Raw genomic sequence first — 15,621 nt, forward strand, 5'->3', positions numbered from 1 at the left:
TTTCTGGTTGGGCCAGTAAAGCCCCGTCCTCGTCCCTCTTTTCTGCTTGTCACTAGACACGAAACTAAACACCATGGCTTCAGGCTGCTAAAAGCCTGAAACAAAACAAAACAGAACGACAACAACAAAATAAAGCGAGTTGGACAAGCTTTGAAACATGAATCCTCTAGCCAAAACTGTGTGTTAACTTCCCATTTTACTCAGAGAAAAAGTTCAAGTCTTACAAAGTTCTACAAGTCCCTAGAGGGGCTAGTCCCCACCAATTTATCTCTAAGTAACTTCTACAATGTTCCCCTCCCTTGTGCCATTTCAGCTGTGTGGGCTTCCAGCTGTTCCCTGAATATATCAGACTTGCTCACACTTCAGGCATGATATAGTCTCTCAGATTTACACATGGCTTCTCTTCCTCATCTCCCGCAATTCCTAGTTCAAATGTCATCTTTCAAATAACAACCATATTTAAAATTGTACCCACCATCCTGGGCAACATCCTTTCCCTCACATTGACTTTTTTTCCCTTTAACACAGAATGTTTTAAAAACTATACATGTACCTAATAGCCACAATAATTAATTAATTAATTAAATACCTAGGAATACCAAGAAGGTGAATGATCTCTATAAGGAGAACTACAAAACACTGCTGAAAGAAATCATAGACGACACAAACAAATGGAAAAGCATTCCATGCTCATGGGTTGGAAGAATATCATTAAAATATCCATGCTGCCTGAAGCAATCTACTGATTCAATGCTATTCCTATCAAATTACAAACATCATTTTTCACAGAATTAGGAAAAACTATTCTAAAATTCAAATGAAACAAAAAAGAGCCCCAATAGCCAAGGCAATCCTAAGTAAAAAGAACAAAGCCAGAGGCATCATATTACTGGGCTTCTAACTATACTTCAAGGCTACAGTTACCAAAACAGCATGGTACAAAAATAGACATACAGATCAATGGATCAGAACAGAGATCCTTGAAATAAAGTTGCATACCTACAACCAACTCATCTTTGACAAAGTTAGCAGAAATAAACAATGGAGAAAGGACACCCTATTCAATCAATGGTGTTGTGAAAACTGGCTAACCATATGCAGAAGAATGAAACTGGACCACTACCTCTCACCATATATAAAAATTAACTCAAGATGGATTAAAAACTTAAAAGTAAGACCTCAAACTATAAAAACTCTTGGAGAAAAGCTAGGAAATACTCTTTTAGACACCGGTCTAGGCAAACAATTTGTGATGAAACCCTAAAAACAAATGCAACAAAACCAAAAATAGAGAAATGGCACAATTAAACCAAAGAGCTTCTGCACAACAGAAGAAACTCTTGACAAGAATAAACAGATAACCAACAGAATGGGAGAAAATATTTGCAAACTATGCATCTGACAAAGGACTAATATCCAGAATCTATAAGGGATTTAAATGAATAAACAAGAAAAAAGGAAACAACCTCATTAAAAAGTGGCAAAGGACAATAAAAGACATTTCTCAAAAGATGATAACAAGCAGCTAACAAACTTAAGAAAAAGTACTCAGCATGACTAAACACCAGAGAGATACAAATCAAAACCACAATGAGATGCCATCTCACACCAGTGAGAACGGCTATTACTAAAATGTCAAAAAATAACAGGTGTTACAGAGGTGGTGAAGACAAGGAAGTGCTTATACACTGTTGGTGGGAATGCAAACTAGTCCAGCCACTGTGGACAGCAGTTTGGAGATTTCCCAATGAACTAAAAATAGAAATACCATTCAATCCAGCAATCCCATTAGTGGGTATATATTCAAAGGAAAATAAATCATTCTACCAAAAAGACACAGGCACTTGTATGTTCATCACAGCACTATTTGCAATAGCAAAGACATGGAATAAACCTAGATGTCCATCAACAGTGGACTGGATAAAGAAAATGTGGTACATATACCCCACGGAATGCTACAACACCATGAAAAGAATGAAGTCATGTTCTTTGCAGAAACATGGATGCAGCTAGAGACTGTTATTCCATATGCAGAAACATATCACATGTTCTCACTTACAAGTAGGAGTTGAATTTTGGGTTCACATTAAGATGGGAACACTAGAAACTGGGGACTCCAAAAGGAGGGAGGAAGGGGAACAAGGGCTGAAAAATGTCCTGTTGGATACTATGTTCAGCTTCTGGGTTATGGGATTAACGGAAGCCCAAACCTCAGCCCCACTCAATATGCCCTTGTAACAAACCTGCACATGTATCCCTTGAATCTAAAATTAAAATGGATTTTAAAAAAAGAAAATAAAAACTATAAGCAGCCAGGTGCGGTGGCTCACGCCTGTCATCCCAGCACTTTGGGAAGCCGAGGTGGGTGGACCATGAGGTCAGGAGTCCGAGACCAGCCTGGCCAACATAGTGAAACACCATCTCTACTAAAAATACAAAAATTAGCTGGGCATAGTGGTACATGCCTGTAATCCCAGCTACTCAGGAGGTTGAGGCAGGAGAATCACTTGAACCCAGGAGGTGGAGGTTGCAGTGAGCCGAGATCGCGTCACTGCACTCCAGCCTGGGTGACAGAGCAAGATTTCACCTCAAAAAACAAAAACAAAACAAAACAAAAAAAAAACTTACAAGCATATCTAGTCTAGAAAACTGTATGACTAATGACTTTAAAACAATTATGCTGACCTTATAATGGTTTATATCCTATTACAATAATGATGCTACACTACTAAGATGACCTTTTCATGTAATAATTCTTATGACAAGAAGAAGTATAAGTGGAAGAGATACATAAAAGGGATATACATGTAATTATTTGGTAATAAGTAAAATAGTAACTATGTTAAATTAAAAATACACAGTAGACACATTCCTTGGCATTATACAATAGCTACGTTTCTGCAAGTCTGGATTTATTTAGACTGCACTATAGTAGCATTTTCCAAACCATGTAATACTATTGTTTTCACTAGATTAATAATTTAATTGAAGGAAGAATATAGTTTAAAATGTCCTCCACTTGGAAACTACCACTTTATTAGGCATACATTATGGCTCTGCACAGTTTTATTTTTAACTTTAACTTATTTGATTAACTTATTTTTAACCTGTTTGATTAGGCAACATGGTTTTTTACTATAGACTACAAAACAATAGTGTTTCACTGAACCCAGTTTGAACAACACAATACTGGGAAACGCATGCTTTCAAAAATGAATGAGTTTCTTTCTCAGCAAAACCTAGATTGAATATATCTTGTATTACAGAGAGTAATAAGCTCATTTAAATGTCAAATGAAAAGAAATGATTAAATACAGTTACACAGACTATGTTGTCCAAGATACAAAATTATCCAATGTGCCAAAAAAGAGGAAAATCTGACTAAATCTCAAAGGAAAATACAATCAACAGATGCCAACCTCAAGATGACCCAGATGTTCATATTATCAGACAACGTCTTTAGAAAAGCAGCTATTATAACTATGCTCCATGATATGAACGAAAATATATTAAGAATGAATGAAAAAATTGGAAATCCCAGAAAGGATTCTGGGAAGATAGCAGAGTAGAAAGTGCCAGGGATCTATTTCCCCATCTAGACAATTGTACTAGCAGAATCTGTTGGAAACTTTGGGGTCTACTGTTGGGCTTACAACTTCCAAAGAAAGGCTTGGAGCTTAAATTACAGTTAATTTTAGTCAATGTCAGCTCTTAGCAGATCAGTAGCTACCTATCCCCCACTCCCGGCCCTGTGGCAGGCAGCTGTGCACGCGCTTCTGGAGCAACCTGCACGCAGCCTGCAGGAGCCAAAGTGAGCCAACCTCCCAATGTCCTCACCTTCCAAATATAAAGGATCTGTGCTCTGATCCCTGACTACTGCTTCTGATCACTCAGTTGCAAACAAAGAAGCAGGAGGCCATTGTTGAGCCTCTGTCCCCCCACTGTAGTTGCCCCTCCTTATCTGGTTGAAGTGACAGCTGGGGGATTAAACGGCCAGAGCCCTCTTTTTTTCCATGATTCCTTTTAATCTTTCCCACCTTTTGGGAGCCAGACATTAAAGATTAGGACATTTAAAAGCAACTGTATATATCGGGAAAATTAGAAAGTGACCACTTGTGCCCAGGGAAAGGTGCAGGCTGAAAAATGCCCTGAGAAGACTGTAAGTTTACACTTCAGGCTTATCCTTGCCACAAAGATAAACTACAAAAATCAAAAAACGACAAATAAAAACAATTAATAAAAACCCAGCAAACCCTTGGGAAGAGGGAGAATGTGATTTCCAGAATTACATTGTTAAATTCAAATGTCCACTTTTCAAAATAAAAAAGAAAGAAAATCACAAGACATACAAAGAAACAAAAGTATGCACCATTCAAAGGATAAAGATAAATCAATACAAATTATCCCTGAAAAAGACCTGATGGCAGAGTAAAGACAAAGGCTTTTTAAATTTTGTTTTAAATATGCTCAAAGAACTAAAGAAAGCAAGCCAAGAAAACAATGTACAGACAAAATGGCAATATTAAAAAAGAGATAGAAAACCTGAAAATAAATCAAAAAGAAGGTGAAAAATACAATAACTGAAAAGAACTGAAAAATACAATAACTAACATAAAATAATGCACAAAGAGAATTTAAAGACGGATTTGAGGAAGCAAAAGAATGAATCCATGAACTTGAAGATGGATCAGAAAGTATCGACTCTAAAGAACAGAAAAAGAAAAATGGAAGAAAAGTGAAGACAGCCTCAGGAAGCCGTGAAACACCACCAAGCAGACCAAATATGCATTATGGAAGTCCTAGAAGAAAAAGAGAGAAAGGAACAGAGAGGATATTTTTAAAAAATAATGGCTGAAAACTTGTCCAATTTGATGAAAGATGTGAACATAAACATCCAAGAAGCTGAATGAACTCAAAATGATGTTAATCCAAAGAGACCTACATCGAGATACATTATAAACAAACTTTTGAAAGACAAAGTCAAAGAGAGAATATTAACACTAGCAAGAAAGAACTGGTCACACACAAGAAATGCTCAATAAGAATCTCTGCAGATTTCTTGTCACAAACTTGGGAGACCAGAAGGCAGTGGTCTGATATATTCAAAGTGCTGAAACAAAATTAAGTGTCAACCAATAATTCTATATCCAGTAAAATTATCCTTTGACTATGAGGGAAAAATTATGACATTCCAGATATACTAAAGCTGGAAAAGTTTATTATCACTCCATCTGTACCACAAGAAATGCTCAAGGGAGTCCTGCAGGATGAAATGACAGGACACTAGACCATAACTCAAAGCTGTATGAAGAAATACAGATCTGAGCACGTCAGCTACTTTAACTATTATAATCAGTCTCTCTCACTTGACGAAGACAAAGCAAATTCTCTTTGTGATCAAGAAAAACCAAGGCCCCCAAAGATCATCTGAGGCAGGAGAGCGCAGCCTCAGGGTACAAATGGCTCAGTTACTTTCCTGGAATAAGAAGGGAAATATACTTATTTTTACTTAATTTTCTGATTTTTTTTTTAGTCATAGAGACAATAACAAAAACAAATATCTTGCTCTATATAGAAATTATCTTTCTATATTATTGTATAATGATAATATAACCTTATTTTTATTTTCACTATATTTATATCCATATAGGGCATAAAAATGTATGGGAAAAGCGTCAGCTAACATTTTTATGTAAAAGAAATTAAACTTTAGTAGCTTGAAACTCTAATTATTAATTTTCATAATCTTTTGGCCTAGGTTGATTTGTCTGATAGTTATACTTAGATATCAGGCAAATCTGACTAGACCCAAGTGTTGGACCCATTAATGTGTCTGACGGTTGGAAAACTGGTTTTGAAAGAGTTTCTCTAGAATGTATGACTAAGGGTGTAATTACTGGACTAATTATATTAGATATTGCAAATTGCTTCCCATAGAGATTAGACCAAATTATATTAATATAGTATATAATAGTTACTATTTTTTCAAATGCTCTTCAACATTTGATACTGTCAAACTTTTTCACTGGAGATGAAAAAGTATCTTACTGATGTCTTATTTCCATTTTCTTGCTTTCTATTGAGAATACACACTTTTTCTTGTATTTATTGGACATACCAGTTTACTTTTTTTGAGTTGCCTTGTTATCTCTTTCATTCATTTTTCTTTGGACTTGTCCCTTGATAAGTGTAAGAATTTTTCAATATTCTGGGTCCTGATTTTCTGAGGGCCCAGGTATTGCAAATTTCTTTTTCTAGCTTCTGGTTTATCTTTTAAATGTGTGTAGGTGCCTTTTAAAAAACTGAACATAATTATTCAATTTGTAATAAAAATTATCAATGTTAACAAAGATAAGGAGTCTCAAAAAAAGAACTATTAATGAAAATTCTAGGAAAATTATAGCATTAGAAATAAAATGTTTTCATTTGAGAGGTTGAATAAAAGAATAAAGACAGCAAAAGAAAGAATCAGATCAGTGAAAGTACACAATATGATGAACAGAAAGAAAAAAATGATGGAAAATCTAATGAACAGAATCTCAGGGACTTGTGAAAAAGTACTCAAGATGTAACATGTATGTCATTAGTAAGCCAGAGAGGAGAGAAACTGGGAGAACAGAGTACAAAAGAATAGTTTCAGGTTGAAGGACGAGAGATGGAAAAACTGTCAAATGTGACGAAAAATCTTAATCACAATCAGGAAGTCCATCAAACTCAATCAGAATACAAGAAAACCATGCCTACTTATATTACAATAAAACTGATTAAAACCCAATAAAAAGAAAAACCTAAAGGCAGTAGAAGGGGAAAAAAATGACAATTTATGTATTAATACAAAGTAACAATGATGGCAGACTTATCATCAGAGACAAGGTAGATCGGAGGTAATTGGGATATCTTCATTATGCTGAAAGAAAAAAACTGTCAACCCAGACTTCTATATCCAATTTTAAAATGTCCTTCAAAAAAAATGAAGGTGAGATAAAAAAAATTCTAAGATGAAATAAAATTAAGAAAATTCATCACTGAAAAGATGTGTTTTCAAAATACACTACAGATACTTCCTTAGGCTAAAGAAAAACGATATAAAATGATACTGGAGGGAAACTTGGTCTTAACGAAGGAAGAGCTTCAGAAATGGGGGAAATGTAGCTAAATATAAAAAAAAACTATATTTAAATATGTTTAATTATTTAAAAATATAATCACATACAGATGCTACTCACATCACAACAAAATAAGTAAATGGAGCAGGAGAGGCAGCAAAAAGCCCTATATGGAGTCAAGGTTTCTATATTTTATATGAAAACTCTATCTAAGTAGAGTATAAAAGGTTAGGAATATACATTGTGATTCCTAGAATAACTGAAAAATATGTGACACAACGAGGTGAAGCTAAAAAAAAAATAGAAATAAAAGTTAAAACAAAACAAAGCAAAAAATACCATGTAAATAATAAGGTAGGAAAGAAGAATTAGAGGGACAAAAAATGACAGACCTAAATCCAACTATAATAATAATTACAATAAATGTTGACAATCTAAATGCTCCAAGAAAGTAAAGATTATCACAATGAATAAAAAACACAGACACAAATGCATGCTGTCTATGAGAGATGCAATTCAAACACAAAGACACAGGGAAGTTGAAAGTACACAGATGGAGTTGGAAAAAAAAAAAACATGCGCACAGTAAGTATCAAAAGAATAGAATAGCTATTTAAATATCAGTTTAAAAAAACATCAAGACAAAGAGTATTACTAAAGTGAAGAAGAATATTTCATACTGATAAAAAGCAACATCCAAGAGAAAAAACCATTTCAAATATGCATGTGCCTAATATACTACCTAGCACTGATCTTAGCAAACTGCATGACAGTTAGTTAGCTTTCTAGAAATAGTTTTCAATGAAAGAAACAATGAGTAAAAGAAGGTAAGTTATACATGTCTCTTTATTTTGTTTTCATTTCGGTTTGATGGGCATCTGAGCATGCTATAACAAAGGAGAGATAGGAGAAAGAAACTAGTACAAAGTGAGAAGAGCTCTTTGATTGGAACATCAGAGGGGGGTACAAAGATTGTCATAGAATTTTTTAGACAAAGAGAAAACAGTAGTGACAAATGAGGAAATAATGGTAAATACAAATCAGATGGCTTAATGTTCCTATATTTGTAAGTTGGGAATCTAGGAAAATGCATGGAAAAGAAGCTGGCATCACATGTTGCCTAAACGTTCTACCATGCTGAGCTCCCGTTTCAAAGGGCTCATTCATTCAACAGTCATTTAATGGGATTAAATAGCATAGAGATCACATGAAACTTCTATTATAGTTACACTGGGTTCCTAGCCTTCCCTTACCTGATACAGCATGAATGAAAAGAGGTAGTTAGAATCCCAGTCCCCTTAGTAATAGCAACCATATTGGTTTCATGCAGTTGGAACTACAACTTCTGGTATACCCTTGTGTGATTTCGGGTGATAGAGGAGGGATGGAACATGTAAGCACATATTCATGTCACGTGGAAATGAAATAGTGGCCTATTTTAATCTAGCTATTACATAGCTGTAAAGTTTGGGGAGAGTGTGCAGGAAGCAGGAAGGCCTCCAGCCAAGGTACACCACAAATGTGCCTTCATACAGCACGCCACCTTATTCCTACTAGTCTTGCATAAAAATGCAGTCTATTAGCAACTGAAAACATGGAAAAACTTGTTCCACTTTGTGCACCAAAAAATAAACTACTACTAGTTCTGTAATCTTAGGTCCATCTTGGGTTCATCGCAGTATGCATTATCTAGTATAAACTGAGAAAAGGAAGCTCAAGCTTCTTTTCAGTCCAGCGGACACTCAAAAGATCTAAGGTAACATGGGAAATGGAAAGAGCTTCCTTAGCAATTCCAGGGGCTCCTGAGGCAATCACGTCTGAAATTACATCAACAAGAAGGAAGCAAATCTACTCAGTTTGCCCTAAAATAGAATGTCACCGTTTGAATTTAAACCATTGTTTGAAAAATTACACATAACGGGATCAGATTATTGCTGGGATAGCAATGGTTAGCTTTATCCATGGTAAAGGTATCACTTCTGAGTCTCTGCAGAAATATTTCTGAAATTACCTTATTTTTAAGAAAGCCAGATTTCCTTTTATACTGATGTTTAAAAAAAGCAGAGCATTTGAAATGTAAATAATGACATTAACCATTTTCATTTCTGTCAATTATAAAATAATACCAAAAGGAAAACATTACTATTCTCAGGTCATTGTTTAATTAAGTAGTAATTATTATGAATATTTTATACAAACCATATTGTTCAATATGGAATATAAAAATTCAGGCCATGTGTGGTGGCTGCTCACGCCTGTAATCCCAGCACTTTGTAAGGTCGAGGCGGGTGGATCAACTGAGGTCAGGAGTTCGAGACCAGCCTAGCCAACATGGCAAAACCCAGTCTCTCCTAAAAATACAAAAATTAGCCCGGTGTGGCGGTGGGTGCCTGTAATCCCAGCTACCCTGGAAGCTGGGGTAGGAGAACTTGAACCTGGGAGGCAGAGGTTGCAGTAGGCCAAGACTGCACCACTGCACTCCAGCTTGGGCGACAGAGTGAGACTCCACCTCAAAAAAAAAAAAAAATTCAACTAACAAGGAATTTGTAGTTAAGTGAGAAGATAAGACATATGCATACATAAAGATAACATAAAGCAAAAAGTGGAAAATTCCCAGGAAAGGAAGAAAGGAGTACTATAAGATTTCAACAATGTCTTACATAGACAGCAGCGGTCCCCAACCTTTTTGGCACCAGGGACCAGTTTTGTGGAAGACAATTCTTCCACAGACCCGGCATTATGGGGATGGTTTGGTGATGAAATTGTTCTACCTCAGATCATCAGGCATTAGGTTCTCATAAAGAGCAGGCAACCTAGATCCCGTGCATACGCAGTTCACAAAAGGGTTTGTACTCCTAGCTCCTATGATAAGCTAATGCCACCACAGATCCAACAGGAAGTGGAGCTCAGGCAGTAACGCTTGCTCACCAGTGGCTCACCTTCTGCTGTGTGGCCCAGTTCCTAACAGGCCACAGAATGGTACTGGTCCTTGGCCTGAGGGTTGAGGACCCCTGATATACAGGACGTTTAGGGAAGAACTGTTCCAAATACTACTTAACTCTAGGTTCTGGAGCTATTGCTGTGGATAAAACAACTATTTTTGCCTTCCCAAGACTTATTTTTTAATAGATATTAATCAGGAATTTGCATATATGTATTATTGGCTTATAAAATACACACAATGACCTGTTATTGTTCATAACGGATCCTTCAAGTTCCTGTACTGCAGAGGGCTAACCTGGTACTACCTAAACTAATAATTGTGAATCACCCTCTCACAAAATAATTGTTTTCCTGAAACAATGAAAGTCTGAACCTTAAAGTTTGAGAACAGCAGCAATAAAAATTGTAATTAAGTTTAACCAGTGCCAGCTAGTATACTATACGCTGAATGTTTACGCCCCACCCTCAGTTCCATAGGTTGAAACCTTATCCCCAGGATGATGGTATTAAGGTAGGGCCTTTTGGAAGCAATTAGGCCATGAGAGCAGAGCCCTCTTGAATGAGATCAGTGCCCTTGTAGAAGAGACCCCAAGCAGCTCCCTTGTCCCTTCTACCATGTGAGGTTACAGCAAGAACACCGCAGTCTGTGAACCTGGAAGAGGGCCCTCACCAGATCCCAAATCTGCCAGTGCCTTCATCTTGGAAATCTCAGTCTCCAAAACTGGGAGAAATAACATTTCATAAGCCATTTAGGCTATGGTATTCTATTATAGCAGCCCAAACAGACTAAGACACAGTACTTGTTCTACTTTCATGAAGTAAGATAAGATTCTGGGTAGCTATCTAGTTTGTCCTGAGTCATAAATTTATATTTTGTGAAATTACTTTACTTTGAAAGGCTAAACACTCCCAAATAAAATATTCTTTTTTTTTGTTTGTTTGAGATGGAGTCTCACTCTGTCACCAGGCTGGAGTGCAGTGATGCAATCTCGGCTCACAGCAACCTCCGCCTCCCAGATTCAAGTAATTCTCCTGCCTTAGCCTCCCGAGTAGCTGGGATTACACGTGCCCGGGCCACCATGCCTGGCTTATGTTTGTATTTTTAGTAGAGATGGGGTTTCACCATGTTGGCCAGGATGGTCTCGAACTCCCGACCTCGTGATCCTCCCGCCTTGGCCTCCCAAAGTGCTAGGATTACAGGCATGAGCCACCACACCCAGCCCAAATAAAATATTCTAAACCATCATAAAATAAACATTTAATGTTCTGTATTTTCTGGGTATATTTCTACACATAAATACATCAAGTGTAAATAAGACATTCATTCCTAGATACGCATACACACATATAGATACACACACACACCATGTATACACCAAATGTATATATGTAATATATATGTGCAAGATAGATAGATACACACACACCAACATCTTAAATCATTATGACCTGCTGAAGAAATTACTTTCCTCTAGTATTTCCTCCTTTCTTCCATATGGCCCTCCTGGTTGGAAGAGGGTTAGTATGAAAGACTCAAGAGAAATGAAAACTCTCTGTACCTCCCAATGGTTATATTTTAAATACCAATTTCATTGGAACGTGAATATACTAAACACACGATTTACTTTTTCCAGTTTTCCCTTTGCATAGTGACAACTGTATAATAAATCACTGAAACCTTCCCTCTCAATCTTTGTTTCTGACTCAGTTTCACTGAATGCTTATGCTCACCATGCTTAATGGGTACCAATTCTACACTTGGCCCACAGATTCTGTACAATGCACCATGAGACATATTTTGTCTTACATCGGTCTCAATCTCACAGATGAGACCACCATATAACATATGTTAAAAAAAAAAAAAACCAAACTCAAGAGTGGATGAGCAGGTTGAACACACAGTCCTCAAGGGAGTGATCAAGGAACAGAGTCTGCATCCTGCCCACCACATGGGTCTCCCCAGAGCCAAGAATTATTTGACTTGAGACAGAAAAGTTAAGGACCAACTAAGGCCATGCCCCAAAGAGCAGAGGCTTAAATACCAGGCAGATCAAAGGCAAGAACAGAAATAAAGTAAAAAAAAAAAAAAAAAAAAAAAAAAAGCACTCAAAGGTATTAGACCCAAAATAGGACCACACTGAGACTTTACCTTAAATATAATCAAAAGCACTGAAAACAACCTGCTTTATTACTACTTGAATCAATATTATTTAATGTCACATTCTAGCTAAAGACATCTCTCATATCGCACTTCCCAATGGCACTGACTATATCGTGCTATGGTTATTCTCCTTCAATACCTTACTCCCTTTTTCTACCACCTTTGTTAAAAAAAAAAAAAAAAAAAAGTACTACATAAAAAAAGCTAAATGTCCTGCCACCTAGTGAAATAAACTGTAGCAGTATAGAGAAACAGGCAGAATGAACTAAATCCCAGCTATATCACAACACTAGCTATGTGACCCTGAGTAAGTCATCTAACCTCTCTAACTTTCCTCATGTAAAACAGGGGTGATAATAATAGCATTTGATCACAGTTCATCAGAGAAATGCAAATCAAAACCACAGTGAGCTATGACTTCACATCTGTTGGCAAGGCTATTAGGAGAGAGATAACAGGTGTTGGTGAAGATGCGGAGAAAAGGGAACCCTGGCACACTGTTGATGGGAATGTAAATTGGTACAGCCATAATAGAAAGCAGTGTAGGTGTTGCTCAAAATATTAAAGACAGAACTACCATATGATCCAGCAATTCTACTTCTGGGAATACATCCAAAGGAAATGAAAAGTATGTTGAAGAGATATCTGTACTTTCATGTTCACTGCAGCACTACTCATAAGAGACAAGATATAAAACCAACCAGTGTCCATCAACAGATGAATGGATAAAGAAAATGTGGTACATATACACCATGGAATATTATTCAGCCATAAAAAAGAAAGCAGTCCTGCCATTTGCAACATCATGGATGAACCTGGAGGGCATAAGGCTAAGTGAAATAAGCTAGACACAGAAAGACAAATAAGACATCTAAAAAACTTGAACTCATAGAAACAGAAAGCATAACGGTGGTTGCCCAGGGGTGGGAGGTAGGAAAATAGGGAGATATTGGTCAAAAGGTACAAACTTTCAGTTATAAGATGAATAACTTCTAGAGATCTTATATATAAGTGTGGGTGGTGATGGATGTGTTAATCTGATTGTGGTAATCAATGTGTGTATCACCTCAGCATGAATATGTTCAATACATACACCTGGAATGTATTCAATCTTTTTCAGTTACATATTTTAAAATTTTAAGTGTGTGTGAGTGAGTGTGTGTGTGTGTGTGTATGTGTGTATGAAGTGCACAGAACAATGCTTGGCTCAAGTTAGCCCCCACATCAGTACTATTATTTAAATTTAAAAAAATAATGAATATGTTCCTAGAAAGTATTGTAACAAACACCTACTTAGGCAAATTCACTACACTCGGATCAAATTTCTTTAGAGGACCTTAAAACAAAGAGCCTATATGGGCACATAGACATGTACTGTGTACATATTATATACTCACACATAAAATTCCTTCTATTACTCACATTCTCATAGAGAGCTTGAAGGGTCTCCAGGTCAACCACAGAATTATCCAAGTTCACAACAGCTGTGGAAAAAAAAAGAAGAATATAAATTGCCATAAGCCACCTGTGAAAAGATGTTTGACCATCTCAGGCAGCAGGCTCACGGCTCAGCAGCCAGAGGGAGCGGGGGCTTTAACTTCAATGTTCCCCCTTGCCCCCACTGCAAAGCCTGCACCAGGAATTTCGCTGGGCCAGGTGTCAAGTGTTAAAGCTTTCACTTGCTCCGCAAATACTAAATCCCATGAAAATGGCCCAGGCAAAGGTCAGAGAGAAACTGTGAGGTCTGTTTTTCACAGCCGAACTGAATGAATTTGAAAAATCTGCTTCATACCAGCAAAATAAGCAAATCACTCCAGTGAATGCTACATCCCAGTTTTATATCAATAAATGCTTAAATTCACCAGTATATCTAGGACCTTTGACAAAGGTGAAATCTAATCATTAAACAGATGGACTTAGTATAAAAATGATGGGGGCATTTCCTGTTATAATTCCTCAAAATATTATAATCAAAGGATGAATCTTTTATATTGGTAGTGGTATTAGCACAGATCCTACCTTAAAAATCCATCCTTCAAATATATACTACCCATGGTTATACAAGGAAGAAGCAGGATAGATAATAGAAAAATCAGCAATATTTTCTTTATGCATTTGTTGCCTGGGGAAATTTGTATTGTATTTTGGAGTAGGTGTGCTTTATTACTTGGTTTAGGCATAGGTTAATACAAATCATTCTGTGTTTTCTACATGGATATTTGGTAGAAACAAGGCGAATTTGCCTTGATAGAATTTGTGCCAAGTAGCCAGTGAAGCTCTTGGGGAGTTAAAAATTTCCGGGACAAAAATCACCAAGTGAATAATCACAAACTGGATATATTTATTTTGATAACAGAGGCATTTTACAATGTCTCTTCTCTCAAAGTTTCACATGAGACATTTTCTAGTTGACTCTGGCAAAATCCCAAGAAAAAATTAAAAAGACAAGTGGGAAATGGAAGCACAGGATGGATAAGAAATCTAAACAAGGTAATTTAGCATTTGTATTTGGAGCTGGGAAGAGAGCCCAGATTCACCAAAAAATATTGTACCAAGTAGAATATGATACTTCCACCCTAATAATAATCCACTATCTCAATTTCCAAAAAAATTAGGTGTGAAATACATATCTAAGAGTAAGAGTCTCAGACAAATCTTATTCATTAGACCATATAAGGCAAAAATATCATGAACTTTAATGTTTCAAAGTAGTAAAGGCACAGTCCAAATACCTTTGACCGTATTTCAAAAATTAATTAAAAAGGATTAGCTAATAATTTTGCTGTGATAATATGTAAGAAAATGCATAAAACCCGAGTAAAAACAGTAAATTTATGTATGGAATTATCTTCTTTCGATTTGTGCAGAGTCTAGCTCTTCAAGAATATCTTACAGTGAATCCAAAGGTTTCTGATTTTGGAATTCATCAGCTAGCTAATAATCCAGTAATTCTCTACATGATAGGAAAACTATAAAGGAAATGCAAGGGGTCAACTTGGTGTCAGATTTCATCCCCAGAACAAGGCAAAGAAACACAATAAAATTATTCATGATGAATTCAAAGCTCATAAAGTACACAGTTGTCCTTTGACTTTATCCAGCATTTTAAACCATACTATTATACCCACAAGTTTTCCCCACATAAAACTTGTGAATATCCTGAGGTTTCTCATCTTTCTATCTCATGCAATGTCATATACATGAGATCGAAAGAATATTCTTAATAATGAATATCTTAATACATGTTATGTGCTCCTAAACAAGTTCTCAAAGGGTCCTAACCCATGAAATCTCATTTTTTACTCATCCACAGAAAATCTCACTGGAAAGCAACACTGTTACTGTTTCTCCATATAATTTCCCCCTAGTTGACCTGAGAGAAATTAACACAATTCAAATGGGAACGAGCAG

At 36.4% G+C, this 15,621-nt stretch overlaps 1 protein-coding gene across 4 annotated transcripts in view; it reads right to left on the reverse strand.

The window, feature by feature from the left end:
• The window catches only part of FMN2 (formin 2), a 389,598-nt gene that overhangs the window by 170,809 nt on the left and 203,168 nt on the right, over nucleotides 1–15,621 (reverse strand). For all 4 annotated transcript variants that reach the window (XM_054660803.2, XM_054660802.2, XM_054660798.2 and 1 more), the window contains one exon: nucleotides 13,633–13,694. In XM_054660803.2, the coding sequence (XP_054516778.1) occupies nucleotides 13,633–13,694 (62 nt within the window). The remainder of the gene's footprint in view (nucleotides 1–13,632; nucleotides 13,695–15,621) is intronic.

This window comes from Pan troglodytes, chromosome 1 (assembly GCF_028858775.2).
Source record: "Pan troglodytes isolate AG18354 chromosome 1, NHGRI_mPanTro3-v2.0_pri, whole genome shotgun sequence".
Classification (NCBI taxonomy): domain Eukaryota; kingdom Metazoa; phylum Chordata; class Mammalia; order Primates; family Hominidae; genus Pan; species Pan troglodytes.